The sequence below is a fragment of the Desmodus rotundus genome, chromosome 12 (assembly GCF_022682495.2).
Source record: "Desmodus rotundus isolate HL8 chromosome 12, HLdesRot8A.1, whole genome shotgun sequence".
NCBI lineage: Eukaryota > Metazoa > Chordata > Mammalia > Chiroptera > Phyllostomidae > Desmodus > Desmodus rotundus.
The window spans coordinates 92,894,974-92,912,891 of NC_071398.1; the positions used below are offsets into that span (position 1 = coordinate 92,894,974).

Here is a 17,918-nt window from a genome sequence, read left to right on the forward strand (position 1 = left end):
ATAACTATGCAGTTAACATATTTGGTTATTAACATCCTCATTTATACTATTCTTTTAAAACCAAAGTCTTATCATTCCCCACATGGTTGGCAGAGTTCTCTATTTCAAAAGTAAATAATTGATATGTATTCTACTCAATTTTACAAGAGTTTCTCAATCACTTGCAGAAGAGTCCAATATTTAAATAGTGGACTTCACCATAATCTGACCTCTTTATTCAATCAAATAAATCATACAATTGAGCTATTCTAAGAAATGGGGAAAGGTATAAAAGGGGAGGGAGAAAAAGAAAGAAAAAGGCAGAGAAAACAAGCATCAGTTTAAAAACTGACTTATATTAATCAATAGGTCTTATTTTCTAGCATTAGAAAATAGTAAATAAAGTATCACAGGCAAATATTCTGAGTAGTTGAACTCAAAAACAAAACCACAAGTTTTTCTTACCTTAGCAGTTTTAATATAGTGGCTCAAAACTTCTGCTCTAATTTTTAACGTTTGAGCATGAAGAATCTCTCTGACAACCCAAAAGCTTACCTGCAAATAAAAATTAAAAATAGTTGAATGGGAAGATTCTTTACTCACTTGGACCAAATCAGTGACAAGAGGGACTTGCAGAACCCTACAGCTGTTTGAGAACACTTCCTCCCTCCTTGGGTTCACCACCAGGACACAACCAGTCTTCAAATGTCGCACACACGCCGTATGTACAGACAGATGTGGATGTGTGTGTGCGTGTGTACACACAACATAAAGACATCACTATTTCTAATTTGTAAAAGCTTTTCCTTCAAAATGTAAACTTTGAAGGAAAAGAGCTAAGAGAATGCAATGAAACCAGGGTGATGCAACATGAACGCTATATAAACAGTTTTGTGGGGTTTTCTGCTGTGCTGTCTAGCACTTCGGCAGAACCGGGTGAGCTCTGAGAACAGACGCTGGGAAACGTGCTGCTGATAGCACGTCGTTCTGCGGACACACAATCCCACGCTGCCATTTGTTTACAGCGAGCGGAACCCTGAGTGTGAGAAATCCCAAGTATGGTTTTCTTCATATGAATGAAGTGAAACAAAATATCATAAAAAATGCAAGTCACTCTAAACTTAAGATTATATTTTAAAACTGATGCAGTGCTTTCTAATTCAGTGAAACCACACTCATGATTTCTTTTAAAGAACATTAAAAAACCACCAGAAGGTGCACTAGATCTATCATATCACTACATGTTCTATGCTGGTGAAGACGGCTTGCCCATCACACAGTGTAACATGTATGTAACATTTTAATTCATGAGCAATGAAAATAAAATCAAAGCACTAACCGCTGCTTGAATTTATGCAAATCCGAAAACAGTATAGTTAGAAATCTTGACGCAAAAGATAACGCTACTAACTCAGATTTCTTCACTATTTTTTGTGAGAAGTGTCAGATTTTACTTGCAATTTTCATCAATAAACTGTCAAAATGTATATATTTTACAAATGTATAGGAGAAAGTAAAGTGCATATATTTTATGAAGCCATCTTCATGTTACTATATTTAAGCTATTAATGGCAATAACTATCCCTGATTCTCATTAAGTTTACTTCTAAAATATATCAAAATGTTAATTTTGGATATTTTAATAACAGCCTTGGCAATTATCTGTGAATGCAATCTCAACTGCATGATCATTAACAATTAAATTTAATGTCAGACAAATATTAAGACAAATACTATGGTGATTTTAAAACATGACCACAGCCCTGGCTGGTGCGGTTCAGTGGACCGAGCACTGGCCTGCGAACCAAAAGGTCACGGGTTTGATTCTCAGTCAGGGCACACGCCTGGGTTGCAGGCCAGGTCTCCAGTTGGGGGCGTGCTAGAGGCATCACACACTGATGTTTCTCTCCTTCTCTTTCTCCCCTCCTTCTCCTTTCTAAAAGTAAATAAATAAAATCCTTAAAAGAAGAAAAAAAAAACATGACTACAAAATCTTTGTCATGCCTCTCCTCGAAAGATGGGGTGGGTGTCACCTCTCACTGAACCTGTACAGCTTCCCAAGTTCCTCGATAAATGAGAATTGAACGTGATGCTGACTTCCAGGACCAGGGCACGCCGGAACATCCTCTCTGGGTGCCTAGGCTCCCATGTACAAAGCCCAACGACATTCAGACCCCCATGCTGGAGAGGCTAAGTGTGGGTGCTCCCCAGGCGACGGTCCCAGCTAAAGCCGACCCCAGCTAAGAATACTAGCCCAGAACAACAAAAGCCAAGAGGCCGTTTAATAAATTTACTGGACTTAAAAGAAAAAACTCTTTAGGCCATTGAGACAAAAAGAGAAAGTAATTTTTTAGGAAAAGAAAATGTAATTGTCATCAGATTTTTCAACAGCAACACTGCCAGAAAAAATTGAGTACATATCAAATATAATTTTTTAAAAAAGAAAAATTTATACAGAAAACAGGCACACTTGTCAATATGTAAGAACTTAGGAACTATCGATCCAATGTTTCCTAAGTAACCTGAGAATGAGCTTCAGACAACCAGAATGGTTGCAGAAATATCAACATAAGGATGGTGATATTAAGTACACACTTATTCATAGAACCAAGAGTAAATCAGGGTTAAAAGAGAGTGCATCATACAACCTCTATACGCTCAGGTAATATATAGCACAATTATAAAAAGCAAAACACCTGCAAAGCATGTTTTGTTTACAGGAGTGGTATTACGGGTACTAGCAGTAGTGTTCTGAGACCGTTATGCAGGAGAAAGCAAGCGAGTCAATTATAGGATGCTGTATCGCGCCCTGGGTTCCTATGGAAACTCTGAACTACCTTCCCATCTGTTCAAAGTCTAAACTGAAAGGCAGAGACTGTCAGACTGGATTTGAAAAAGGAAGACTCGACTATATGCTGACTACAAGAGATGCCTTTTTAAAAATAATGATGCAGATAGGGTCCCTCTAAAAGACTCTAATTTGCTACTTCAGATGTCCTGTGACCTACAAGGAGATTAAACAGAGTAATGGAATAACTAAGTAACGAAGCTTATTCAGGATCAGATGTGATCTGGAATAAGGATAAAAGCTTTTGGTCCTTTGTGACATATTTGACTCGACAACTTTTTGGCTTACATAAGAATAATGTAAGTGCTTAAACTCTATAGTCAAATTTGTGGGTATTGTAACATAATGTATTTTATGGCAAAGAAAAGACTGTTATAGTGATGGTAAATTCTAACCACCTCAGAATATTTTTGAAGACTGCGATAGAGCTTAAATATGGAATTCAGTAGGAAGACATGCTTGCCGTATGCCCCTATTAATGATTTCATCTAAGTTTTAAAAACTTGAACCCATTTCCATTTAGGGGCATGTTAGTGAATCAAGGAACCTAAGAAATTACTGGCTATAAACATATAGAAATGCTGGATTAAAGATAACAAACTGTTTTGCTAAAGAAATGTATGTCTAACTTGAAAGGAAAATAAAGGATTTCCCTAAAGGCCAAAAACCAAGAAGGAAATAAAGGCAAAGCAGTAGTTAAAAAAGATGATTGCCTTTCAGTGACAGGGGCTTAGAATTTAACACTCCTCCAAAAACATAATACAAGGTCTCCCAGCTCCACCCTTCACCCTCTGTCAGTATCCAAGGGATCTCGGAGGGCTCCACTCTCGGTGGAAGGTGTGCCAACACAGCTCACCTTCTCTGTGAACCGGAAGATCGCCAGTTCAATTCCTGGTCAGGGCACAGGCCTGGGTTTAGGGCCAGGTCCCTGGCTGGGGGTGAGCAGGAGGCAACCGATCAATGTTTCTCTTGCACATTGATGTTTCTCTCCCTCTTGCTCCGAAAATAAATAAAACCTTTAAAAAAGTGTTTATGAGCAACTCACATGATTAAATCTTCTTGTGAAGGCAACTGCATTTGGTGCAGAACTGTATTTTTCTTTTTTATTCCATCCACAACTTGAAAGCTCCTGGAAAAGTAAGTTGAAAATTAAATATATATTCAAGAAACAGCCAGATTTTGTCATATTAAGGGTTGCAAAACATTGAAGAGAGCTGTATCCCTTCCTAGAACCGTCTTATCCAACAGGATTTATCTAACATTCAACCACTCCGTTAGATCACAAAAGCAAATTTTATTAGCAGGGAACACGAGGGCAAAGTCACCTGTCTGTGAGGACAAAGGGGACCGGACTGCTGCTCCGGGGCAAAGTGACCGACTTTTCTCCGGAAGAGATCTGAATCCCAAGAGGAAAGGCCACAGATCATGAGGGCTGAGGATCCCACACCCAAAGTGAGGCCAGTTGTCAAGCCCCATTCGGTCACTCAGAGCCTCCAACAGCCTGCCTGTGCCTCAGCCTCAGAGCTGACAGCCCATGAGCCAGCCAGGTAAAGAAACCTGTGATAACGGGGTTCCTGATCCCCGGCAGGGTCTGTCAATAGAATTCAAGGGGCTCAAGACCTTGGATGTGAGAAAAATAAAATCTGCATTTTCTACTAACCTCTACCTGAAATGACACTCCTTTTCATTATAAATGTAGGCTACAGATTCCAGAAGAATTAGCAGTATGTGTGACTTTGTCACTAATAAAAATCATGTATTTTCACATCGCATTACAAGATAAATCAAAAACATCTACACTCATCGTTACTGTAAAAGTACCTTTCACCTCTATATCTTATTTAATATATTAATAAAAACACACATTGCTATGTAACAGTTTAATAATATTTTGATAAGTATATTTTAATAGAACTTATTTCCTTTCATTTGAAAAAAAGGGTTCAGTTCCATTGCTCTGTCTGCTGAAGCAGTCCAAGGTTCAACATAAGAACCCTGCTGTTTCACCGCCCACCAGAGAGAGACAGAATCTATAGGAAGAAAAAAAAGAACGCGGGAAATTGAGTTACGGTGGGAACAAAAGACAACTGAGAAGAGACAAAGACAAAACATGCAATTATTACTCTGAGACAGATGGTAACAAACGTTGCTCCCGTTAGACAAAACTGGGAGGATACAAACAGATATATTCAGAGAAAAAAAAAAACACAGAGCTTTTGGAAATGAAAAATAAATTTTAAAAATATAAAGAAGAATTGTGAGATAAAGGTGATAAAATATTTTAAACAATAAGCTAAACGTAGGAACAAAAATGTTAATTATATGAATCCATAAGAGTAAAAATCTGAATGCTAAAAAAAATTAGAAGGGATGACAGAGAAAATGGAGAAAAGGAACTTTAAAAAAAATTTCAAGAAAATGTCCCAGAACTTAAAGGACAAGAAAAGACCTATCACAGCAGATTTAAAAAAAAAAAAAAAAAAGACTCAAACCAAGGCTTAGCATCAAAAAACTAGAGCACATTGGAGATAAAGATCATAAAATCTGTCGGATGAAAAAAACAACAAAAATATATCACATACAGAAAACCAGGAATCAGGGGGTACCGACGATCTCTGTAGTAACATTAGAAGTGAAAAGACCACTGAACCAATGCCTTCAAATGCCTAGAATTCTAAATCCAACAAAAACCCCCATTAAGTATGAAAGTATACTGCAGACAATTTCAGACATTAAAGCCTCAGAGAATTTTCCTTCTACGCACCTATTCTCAGAGAGCTAGTCGAATGTGTTCCATCAAAACAAACGAGCAAATTAAGAAAAAGAAAGCGATGGGATCCGAGAAACTGGAAGCCAACAGAGAAAGTATCTAGAATTCCCACGTTAACAGCAAGGGGGATCCTGGGACAAGGCTGTGAGCAGGCCGTAAGAACGACGGTCCAGCAGTAAGGACCAGAAGGACAGTGATTCTGAGAGACTTGAGTCTGAAAGACAAGACGAGAGCGTCTGAAGTGTTTGAACGCCCTGAGTGGACACATTCAATACATTTGCTTCTGGCAGAAAAATCAGTGACCGGTCCAGAGGAAGCTAACGTAATTATTAGCTAAGAGAAACGAAACGGAAGTAACCATGGCTCAACTGTAAAGAGTATCTGAGCCATGAGTAACTTGTTCTTTACAGTTGAGCCATGGTTACTTATTCACGTCAAAACTGTGACAACCATTTGGGAGAAAGAGGGAAAGTGAATAGTGAGGGGAAGAGAATATAAGAGAGTGAAATCATCTGCTAGAGTACGGCATCAATAAATCATATCCAAAGTTGAAGAAAATCATAAACAATGGGCACTGAGAATTTGACTGGAAAACTGGACATAAACCCCTCCACAGAGGAGTAGCGAGGAGGCTTGGGCAGGGTGGGGCTCAAGGGTGGAGGCTGGAAGGGAGGGAGCGACTGGGGTTGGGTACCGCTATGTGACCTTCTCTTATGGGAATATTTGACTTCTTAGACATGATGCAGGCGTATCTTCAGGAACATTTCAAATGAAGTAGAAACTAACAAAAAGGAATGGACTGAGTCAGGGGAAGGCTGAGGAAGCAGGTGTGACACCACAACACTCCAAGACAAAGGCAATGTTCCCTCCACTAGGGCGGCGGCAGTGGATATGGAAAAAAGCGGCAGAGCCAAGATATTCTGGAGGCGGGCAGGACTTGGTGGGAGACTGGATTCACGCAGCGTGGGATGAGAACGTGGTTTCCAGAAGTGCCAGGGTCCCCCAGTTTTGGGCTGCAGCCGCTGAGATGGGAGTGCCGAGGGGAGACGACATCGCTTCAACACAGCTGGTCAGTAGGAAATGCTCTGAGATAGGAAGTACTAACCTTTTTTTAAACCTCACATTAGATTAAAACTTTCAAGTTTGGAATTACTGAAGGAAAAAATAAAATGACAGGAGCAACTCTACAGTAAAAAAGAAAAAAATTGCTCAGTACTCAGTATGCTCGTTTTTCCATTATCTCTTGGTACAGCCAAAAACTAGTGGTAGGTGGTACGTTAACATAAAATGACACAATATGATGACTACATTAAAAAACATCGATGTGCTAGGAAGCATTTTTATTCTTCCTAAAAAATCAAGGCATATAGACCTAATTATATAAAAAGCCATATTTTTAGGACAAGACTCCTGAATTAAATCCATAAGTACTAAATTTATTTTTAACCAATACAATTTCCAAGTTTATGTTAATGCTGTAGTCGAAGTGCCTCTACCACACTGCTGTTAAATTTATCAGACCGTTCGATGCAGCCAGTTGACGTGAGTTCACACTCAATCACAGAGCTTTACACGTAAGATGGATTCATTTTCCTGCTATGAGGCTACATTAGAAATAATGGATATCCCCGTACCTTTTCTGACATCTCTGATCATCTTCTGCAAGTGAAATCACTGGGTCAGAGTATGAACTGTTTCAAGGCTTTGAGAGCTAACTGCCCCCCAAAAGCCTGAGTTAGTTGTGTTACCACTACACAACAGTGTTATCAAAACCGGGCGTATTTAATTCCCCTTACATGTGTTAGTACTTTAATTTCCCTAACTGCGACAGTAATTATGTCTGTAAAATATACTTGTTAAATAGAGAGAGAACGGGGAGTGGAGAGGCTGTGAATCCCCTACAAGCCCACGGCCTAAAGGAAACCTATGCAAACATCTTCCCGATGACTTCTGCGAGAGACTCCGGCAGCCTGGGTTTGGTTTGTCTCAGAGTAGCCAATATACCTGACCTGTTCTGTGTGATTTAAGCTACTGACTTTGTGCTTAAAAAGCCTCCCCCCGCCCCTACCCCCGTCCCCCCATCCTCAGAACAGAAGTCTTAACAGCAGTACTAAAAGCAACGGTTCACACCGCTTTCAAGGCCGCTGTGTGCCAGGCACGAGTCCGACTGCTTCACTCTCGGACTCACTGGGTCCTGTCCTCGCCCCAGTCGTTCTCATGGTAACCGAGGAGCCCAGACAAAGGTCCTGGTGACGCACAGCTTGATGTTTTACACTAAAACGGTTTTTTAAAAGTTTTTGTGACTCGTCAAAAAATGCTAAGAGGTTTTTGAAAAATCTAATTCTTGAACCATTTCAACATCGTTAACTTAATGGAAAAATACTTTGTCCCTTTACGACAATTTTGTTGGAAGTGGGTGGAGGGGAATGAATGAATTGGCAGTCACATTGCTTCGGGGTAAACGGATTAAACTCTACTGGAGCCCTCCATTCAAAAGAAATGTATAATTAGAAAATACAAAGAAACAAAGGTTTTTTAAAAACTACTTAAGATGACAGCTTCTGCTTCAGAAAATATTTCCCCTCTGACACAACGTTACATTATTAGCTCACCTAATACACAAACCACCAGAACTATGAAGATGGAGAACAGATTGGTGGTGGCCGGGAGTTCAGGATGCTGGGGAGGGGGCAGGTAGCATAAGGGAGAGATCTCCACGGTGATGGGAGAGGTCTGTATCTCAGCTGAGGTGGTGGTGAGAGAAGTCATATCTACACGTATGATAAACTGTCACAGAACCACACAGACACACACCGAACTATGCTTCTGTAAGATGTTACTCCTCCAGGGGCGTGCAACCTTTGGCGTCTCTGGGCCACACTGGAAGAAGAGTTGACTCCGGCCACACATTAAATACCATGTGACACATAATCACACAAAAAAATCTCACAACGTTTTAAGGAAATCTATGATTTTGTGTCGGGCCGCATTCACAGCCATCCTGGGCCGCATGCAGGATGGACACCCCTGCGGATCTAGGAAAACTGGGCAAAGGGTAAATGGGACTTGTCTGCATCGTGCCTTGCAACTTCCTATGAATCTATAATTATCTCAAAATACAAAAGTTAAACAACAATGACACATTTAATGGACTATGAAGCTGAAATCACATGGACTCCAGGAACTGCCCCCACCGCCACTCCCTTCTTACACCCCAACGTGCACGGGTGGTCAGCTGCCTCCTGGGAATTTTGTCCTGCCTCACCTCTAACCCTGAACAGCCGCTACACTTCTCTGTGAGAAAAAACACTTGCTTTTTCCTTTGTCTCTGGTTTTGTGTCAGACTCTAGGATCTTCTTCCAAGTGACGTGAGAACACAGTCTAAGAAATAAGTTCTACCAGTGCCACCTCGTACCCTGGCCGAGGGCTGTTCTGTACTAGAACACCCCCCAGGGACACCAAAAAGCTGAAGTCAACTTAGTGGCCCAAAGGATGGCTTTTTAAGGGTCTGACGTAAGAACAGGACTGCTTTGAGTTGAGTACACTGTGTGAATAAGTGTCCATTTTAGCAAAGGCTCAATGAAATACAGCAGCCTGGAAGCCTCTTAAAATGTGTTCAAATGGAACTAACTTAGGATTTTTAAATCGGACAGTGAAGGGAAATCCTCTAACAGTAACTCACACGTAGAAAGGCAATTTCTTAACGGTCATTAAAAGCGTAATGGAAAGAACATTCACGGCCTCATTTTGAGCCATGAAACTGTTCCGCCCAACTTGCAGCTGCGCTGACCTGGGGAGCACGTGGGAAGGCAGACAGCACACCCAAGGACCACCTACCCTGTGAAAGAATTACTGCGTTTCACAGGAGCCGCAGCTTCTCTCATGTCTCGTAGGTTTGTTCTGTAAAGTCAAATTCTTGATCTAACTTTCATCTTGTAGGTTCCAAATCTTAAAAGGACTGTTCTAAGGGTGATGTTGGAGGGAGACCTATAGACAGAAGAAGAGAAAAGGCCAATATAGACCAGCATGTAGACAGAGACTGAGGAAGAACAGAAAAAGCGATGAATTTGTGAAGGGCTGCAGGGGCGGGGCAGGGCGGGGGTGCCGCTCCTCACAAGGTGGTAACAGTAGCCTGGGCAATCCTGCTCAAAAGTGGGAAGCTTTCAAGGGATACAGCAGGCCCACTGCATTCAGCCTGCATGGCTATTTAGAAAGAAGTCTCAGGCACAGATGAAATCCTCCCTATGATTCCTGTATTTTTAAACAACAGAGTAAACTTTGAAATCAGCATCCTTCCCCAAACTATGTAACTCCAATGTAGTATGTTAGATCAAAAATATCACTTGTTTTTTCTAATGCACTCACATTCTCTCCTTCCCCCTCCTCCCATTACCTTAAAGCTGCCTCTACTTGAGATCAGACAAAGGCAGGAGTAAATATACACCCGCCCTCCGGGTCAACAACTGTCTTCTGTACCTTCTCTCGCTCCAATCCAAGCTTGACCTTACTGTGTACCAAGGAAGATCATGGTGATGAAGAGCAATGATGTGAAATGACAGAACAGCGGCAAGCAAAGTAAGGTCTACTCTAGTCTACAAGAAAAGCTTCAAGTCTATGTGTCTTTGGCTTTGTTTAAACTATCTATATTCATTAACTGTTTACGTTTCAATTCTGACGCAAATGATAGTCTCCACCGCACAAGATACTCCTGATGTTAGAACTTTGGACGTCATCAAGACTACAGACTCTCTGCATGCACAAGAAAGTGTGCAGAGAGAAAGCTCCTCATTCATACTGTCAGAAACGTCCCTACGGGAAGTTTTTCCAAATGATTTAGTAAGATTCAGAACTCCCCATAATGTACTTTCCTTCCCTCATTTAACCAGCATGCTTCCTTCATCTCCAGCGTATCGAGAGCACACAGGAGGGCCTTTTATCGATCCCTCGTATTCAACGTCTGTTTACTGACATAATCTCTATGACTTACTGTCCTGACTGCTAGGACAAATAAAGTACGGACTTTCTTCTTGGCGTGGAATGCAAGTCAGAACCTGTGACTTTGCGAACACTTGAGAACCTCCTATGAGAGACAACGTTATGCAAGGGAATGACTAATGGACCGCTCCCCGCTGACGTGGGACTCACGGAGGTGCCACAGAATTGCTACTGCAGAGGAAACGCGACTGCAAGCAGGTTTCTGGTCCGGGACGAGTAACCTAACGCTCGCTCTGAAAGAGACCCCACTGCTGTAACACGCACGGCAATGCCTTCGGAAGAAATACCAGCTTTAGGGAGCACTGGAGAGGTCGTAATCGGCAAAAACCCCCAAAGCCTATGCACGCGGTAGACATGCAAAACCCTTCAGAACGGAGAAACTGCCTCCCCCCGACAGAAGGACTCACCCGGGAGGGAAGCCCTCTAAATGTGCCTCTAAATGCGTAAGAGCTTCCTGCCAGAAAAGCAACCTTCGCGATCAGGAGAGAAATCTCACGGGGGGAATCTACAGACAAGAAACGTGGGGAAACCTGAACAAGAGCTGAGCTCCGACTGAACACAGAAAACTCACGCTAACACTTAATGAGTGCACCGAACCAGTGTGCTGAACTTTGGCCCTTGAAGAATTCATACAGGGGAAGAGATCTGAAAAATGTTCCGAATTGTGGCAGGAAAAAAACACCCATCCGGTTTCCACAGAAAGCCCATTATTTCATAAAAGCCCCACTCCTGGTCTGGGAAACAGGTTATTGCAGGACGACCCCAAACACGACACATGAAGGGAGAGGACATGCCTGCAGGGCGGGGCGCACAGCGCAGAGCTCGGATGGTCACTCACCAAACTCAGACACGGAACAGGTGCGACTCGAGCCCCGGAAACACGTCAGCGAGTAGAGTGGACGGAGTGTCTGTCCTTGTGCGGCCCCCATTCCAGTGAAGGGTGACAGGCCGCCCGCCTGTCACAGCTTGACTCATGACCACCCCCCAACCCATGTCCCCCGCCTTCAGATTCCTGTAGTTTTGATCAAAATAAAATAACATTGACGCTGATAATAATAATAATAGCCACCATATTTACTACTGACTGCAGCTCTTACTCTGAAGTCACCCCTGAAAATTACTTCCAGGAATTTCTCACAAACCTCGAAGGCATTCTAAAGATCAAGCAGTCCAAAGCCCCTTCCTTCACAGACCTAAGAATAAGAAACGAAGCATCTTACACACATTGTATCAGTGGCACAATGTACAAAGGGCAAAGCTGAGACAAAAATGTAAGTCTTCTGGCTCCTTGCTTTTAAGTTTTGCCACTAAAAATATCTTTTAGAATAAATTCTAAAATAAGTAAAATTAATTCTGATTTTTGAGTACCCATTCAGAGAGCTGTGAATGTTAAGACACTGATTTAAAAAGAAAAAAGTGAGAAGCAGCAAAATACTTGGCAACTGGCCCCCAAACTGGTTTAAACTAAGGAAAAAAATAGCGTGAGCAACGCCGTGGAGGTAGGAGTGGGAAGGGCCCACACATTAACAGTGCTTGAGTGTCCATGAGGAGACTGCTGATTTTCTTCCTCCTTGCAATCACTACGATCACAGTTTCAGCAACATATTACTGAGTCTCCTCCCCGTCACTCAGAGATGACCACTTGTTGGGTTAAAGGGGTGACTATCCACAGAAGCCTCCAAAGTTGGCCATGCAGCTTGGGCCAGTGGGCGAGTGAAGGTTCTTAGGATTTCTGCAGCAGCAGCTACGGGGCACGTTCAGAGGGAGCGAGACCTGCTGGAACGCAGGTGACTCACTGAGCTGTCTCAGGCCCAACAACGCGCAGACACCGAGGGATGCTCCTACTTCCAGAGACACTGAGTGGCAGCCTTGTAAAAACCACTGTGCTCTTTTAATAAACATCCTTCTGAGTTTAGAGTGGAGAAGGGGGAACAAGTTATTTTGGAGGCATAATCAATTGGGGATGTTGGCGAATAAGGGAAAGAGGATAAAGGGAGAAGGGGAAAGAATGACTTGGAGGCTTCTCATCGGTATCAAAAATGGGCAGATGGTGCAAACCACTCAGCCAGGGAACCTTAAAAAATAATACCAAAGCAAGCATTTTTTTCTATGTAATTATATTCTTACTAAGGATTTTTTAAGTTATTGGTGAACTTTCCTTTAATATTAAATTATTTTCATTGGTAAACATGTTTTTCCATTCTTCTCTACCACGAAACAAAAAACTAAAAAGCCAAGTATCAAAATCTGTTCCCTTGTCTTCTTTCAGTCTGAGGTGGTGGCAGTGCGATGAGGGGAAAGCAGGGTTAGCACTATGTTTGACTCCAGTCTGCTCTTGAAGAGCCGGTTTTGTTAGGTCAGTATTCTTTCAATGACTACGGACAGTCCCTATGTGACTCAAAGTAATTTTTCACATTTGAGATAAGGCAGAAAATTGCTACAGTGAATTAAAAGGTTTGGAATTTTTCTTTTTTTTTCCATGAGCAATTCTGAAGTAGATGGCACACACACAGCTTTTTAAGTTTTTATTTATTTATTTTAATATAGAGAGACTTGAACCTTGGTATAATGGGCCAAAACATGAAGATAGATTTACTAGATTCAGTTCTAACCACTCTTTTCATAATATTTTGTTAAATTTTAACAAAAAAACTCCTACATTAAAAAAAATTCCTTCATACTTTAACAAAGCTAATATTCTAACTACACAATGAGGAAGGCCATTTTATGCTAATAAATAAAGACTAATTCATTAGGCTGGCTGGCATCATGAACAATCTTTTGTTAAATTTTTCAACAGCTGGAGTTCTGACGCCATAACCACTGCCTGTACACACACTTTGGAAAACGAGTGGAAGATGTTCGTGCTCTGCAGCTCAGTGACTAACGCCCCGAGTGCACTCATCAGCGTGAATGTTAGTCAATGATGTCGGACATAAGAAGCACGCTAACGAAGACAGCAAACAGGACGCCATGTACATAAACAACGTTAAAACCTGCAATAGCACGCATCGCTAAGGGGTCTATGTGCTTGTAGAAGAATACGCTGGGTGCCCGGGAACGATGCAGACACTCACTGGCTGGTGGCCACCTCGGTGGGAGGAGGGAAGGGAGCAGCCTCGACGGCACTGGGTAGGTAGGCACGTCGGGGTTCGTCTCGCTCTTTATGTCCTAGAGTCAGCATTGCATGACAAACTAGAAAACCTTCCTCTGCCAGATGTCAAGTAATCTTGCCGATGACATGAGTAATGGTTGTCACGGCGGCAAACCACCTCGCCCTCACGCGACCCCTCGCCTCCTGTAAGCTCACCGCAGCTCCCTGGCCTCAGCCCGGGCTTCCCAGCCCACTCCCGAAATCCTCCCCTTGTGTGAGCACAAGCAGCTGCTTAGTGCGGGTGGGTGCAAATAAATGTCTGCCTCCTTCTTTAAAAAAATCAAAAATGCCATCCTTGATTCTTTCTCTTCTCTCCAAAATGTCCAAGTCATATAATAAAGTCATAAAATAAAAGTACGAGGAAAAAGATGACTGGATCAAGTGGTGAAAGCCAGTATCTTACTCCCATTCTCCCAGTAAGAACCGTCAAGGCCCTGGGCAAATCACTCAACCTTTCGAAGTCTGTTTTCCCCTTCACTGAAGTGATGAAGCTAAATCAACCAAAATGATTCATACATGCCTCCTATGACTCAGTGGTACACACATGCCACATGAGTTTCTGAGGCCTGAATAATGTACAGACAAGTGAGCCTGGCCAGTAGCTCAACTGGCTAGGGCGTCGCCCAGATACGCCAGTTGCGGTTTGATCCCGGGTCACAGCACATACAAGAATCAACCAATGAATGCACGAATAACTGCGACAACAAATCATGTTTTTCTCTTTCTCTCTAAATCACACACACACACTATACACACACAAACACACGCATATACGCACACAGACAAGTCACATCAAGAGCCTTAAACATTTAAAATTAGGAAGTATAATTTGACAATTCTAAAACTCCTTAATTTGGAATACTATACTTGCCTATTTTGTATATTTAAAAGACAAGTTCTTAAAACTACTCACATCTGGTTGAATGGCTTTAAATACTGGGACATCCATTAGAGTTATCTGACCCTGAAATAAAAAGTAAAAAAAATGACAATTTCTTCTTTGGAATTCCATGATACGACATGTATTTTAAATCAGAATGATATTCCATACTAAAATAGATTGAACAATCATATGTTTACCAGAAAAATCTCAACTTATAAGGGCTTAAGAAAATGAAAATTTAGCTGTTGCACCACTAAATGTAAGTATTTCTTCTTTCAATTGAATTTATTGAGGTGACACCGGTTAATAAAACTATATAGGTTTCAGGTGTACGATTCTACAATACATCATCTGTACATGGTGCTGTGTGTTCACCACCCCAAGTCAAGTCTCCTTCCGTCACCATTTGTCCCCCTTTACTGTCTTATACCTCCCCCACCTCCAAATATAAATATTTCGAATGATCTCACATACCTATTCATATTTTCTTGTGAAATAAACGACGCGATGTTAGAAAATAAAAATAACTTTCAAAATCTGAGCATGATTTTACACGAGATCAAGTCAAAACTAAGAGCAGCGTCACGGACCTAACTCAACAGCGAAACCAGACAGCGTATGAGCGTGTGCACTGACCACGCGCAGTCTGTTCCTGGGTTGTGAAAGTGGGTCGACGTGCCCTGACTGGTGGGGCTCAGTGGGTCAGGCGTAGTCCCACAAACTGAAAGGCTGCTGGTTCGATTCCCGGGCAGGGCACAGGCCCGGGTGGCAGGCCAGGTCCCCCACTGGGGGTGTTTGAGAAGCAACCAATGTTTCTTTTGCAGAAGGATGCTTCTCTCCCTCTTTTTCTCCCTCCCTCCCCCTCGCTCTAAAAATAAATAAATAAAATCTTTTTAAAAAGGAGTGGTTCAATATCAGGAAATCAACATATTCTAGTAAGAAGTAAAAAAGAGAAAGAGAACATAAACAAACATTTATGTCAGCTAAGAAAACAAGGTTTTCTGGGTAACTTTCATGATATTGCAATAATGTCTTCAACTTTCATTTTGCAGTTTATAAAAAAGGAAAAGTACTTCTAACACGTCGATCAAGTACTGGTGGCTTGGGCAGGTGGTGCAGGGAGGGACTACGCGGCAATTACGTGAAGGTAAATACTTAGTACTTACTGTGCTGAAAGGGAAAACTATGAAGCTGCTCTAAAAATATCTACAGCTCTTGTACCTTCCCCGTTTTATCCCTCGGTCCACTCCATCACTGGGTTATTCTCCCTATTAATCCCCACACCCAGCTCCCTCCCTCCCTCCCTTTCTACAATCTCCTCTGCTGATCCTACAAATTCTAACTTGATAGCACCGCTATGTAAATTATGTGCAAAAATCTGAGAAAGGAGAGCGGGGAGGCTTACCGCATATTCTTCTGGTGTAACCTTAAGAACATCAAATACCACGGCATCAAAGCTTTTCTTCAATTCAGAACCCTTGTCACTTAATGATTCAGAACTGCTACTTTTCTGTTAAATTAAAAGAAAATGCAGCCATTTTAATACTGTCTCAAGTCAACATCACAAAAACTAGACTGATATTAAAAACTAAGGAAACTGAGCCCGGGCTAGTGTGGCTCAGTGGATTGAGTGCTGGCCTGTGAAGCAAAGGGTCACAGGTTCGATTTCCAGTCAGGGCACATGCCTGGGTTTCAGGCCAGGTCCCCAATGGGGTGCATGAGAGATAATCACATATTGATGTTTCTCTCCCTCTCTTTCTCTCTCTAAAAAATAAACAAAATCTTTGGAGGAAAAAAAACTGAGGAAATTTGAGTACAGGGGGTTGAGAGATGCTGCAGGCAAGTTTGGGCAGAATGGGTTGCGTATCTGGAGAAGCATTAGACAGAGGGTCAGGCAACTTGAAGTGTAACCTCAGCTTCAGATTTCTAGATTCTTTAGTAAGTCACTTTCTTGTCTGTCTGCTTCCTCATCCTGACAATCCCATCACATCCTACAGAAATAAAAGATTTTAACAAGTTCTGTGATTTTCAAATAGGGTAAAGGAAAGTTAGGAGAGAAGGATGCACCTATTTATAATTTTTAAACTAATTTTTACTAAGGAAAAAACGTATTATTTTCATAACATACACCACCAAAAAAATTCAGAACTCCATTCATTAAATAATCCCGTCTTATTTGTGAAGTGGATATGTGATGGTATAATTGATATTCTCCTTACTATAGGACTACAGATTTAAGTGTATCCAGCTTTAAGCTTGCTGTTTAAGTTTGAATTTGCTGTTGCTTCATGTAGAACCGAAAGAGGTGGCTTTTGGCTTCAAAAATCTTATTTCTGTTCAATTTCCACTTCTCTGTACCACGAGATAAAAATGTATTCTGCATCATCTGGCTGAAAAAAGAGCATCACCACTGAATATTTAGAAAAAACCCTCCTAACGGTGACAGGAAATCAGGACACAGTTAATGACACAGAAAAAATGACCAAAGTTTCAATAATGAAGATATAACACATGTCAACCTAGCAGCTGTTTTTATACATCCCTTTTGAGCACTTGTCACTATGCCTCATTTTTACTCCCCCCTCCCTTTCAGGAGCAGCTAATTATCAAAACTGTTACAAAGGAAGGGATCCACCATTAATTTTGGAAAGTTCTCAACCATTATTACTTCAACTATTTCTTCTGCTCCCCTTTCTCCTTCCGGTAGTCCCATTTCACATGTGTGACACCTTCTGTCACTGCCCGGCAGTTCTTAGATGTTCTGTTCCGGTTTTCTTTTTCATTCCGTTTTCTCTTTGCGTTGTGCTCTGGGAAGTGCTCGCTGACATATCTTCGGGCTCACGGATTCTTTCCTCGACTCTCCACTGCCTGTCCTTGCGCACAGTCCGTTTCTTCCACGAGAGCCCTCAGCATTGATCACGGCGAAGCCCCAGTCTGGTAATTCTGAAGTCTCCGCCACTCCTGAGTCTGGCTCGTGGCTGGCTGTCTCTTCAGACTGTTTTTTCTTTCCTTGGAGCCTGCACTGCAGTTTACCGAAGGCCAGACACGGTGTACGGAGTGACCGGAAGGTAAAGAGGCCCACAGTGTACGGGCTCATGCTGATCTCAGTGGCAGCTGCACTGTTGTTGCTGTGGGTGCCGAGTGTTCCGTTCCCTCCAGTGTCCTGGTTCTTCTCTCCCCCACAGTCTCTGGGTTTCTCTAGAAACTCCTCCTCAGCTGGAGCCTGCGCCTGGCAGTTCTCCCGGCTCCACTCCTTGATTCCACGTGGTGGGCGGTGTGGGGTGAGACG

General features: G+C 42.1%; 1 protein-coding gene across 2 annotated transcripts in view; it reads right to left on the reverse strand.

Annotated features, from left to right (window-relative positions):
* The window catches only part of RALGPS2 (Ral GEF with PH domain and SH3 binding motif 2), a 117,086-nt gene that overhangs the window by 70,715 nt on the left and 28,453 nt on the right, over nt 1–17,918 (reverse strand). For both annotated transcript variants that reach the window (XM_053916061.2, XM_053916060.2), the window contains exons 3-6: nt 16,035–16,139; nt 14,660–14,710; nt 3,873–3,956; nt 445–534 (exon numbers count right to left, since the gene is read on the reverse strand). In XM_053916061.2, coding sequence (XP_053772036.1) covers nt 445–534; nt 3,873–3,956; nt 14,660–14,710; nt 16,035–16,139 — 330 coding nt within the window. The remainder of the gene's footprint in view (nt 1–444; nt 535–3,872; nt 3,957–14,659; nt 14,711–16,034; nt 16,140–17,918) is intronic.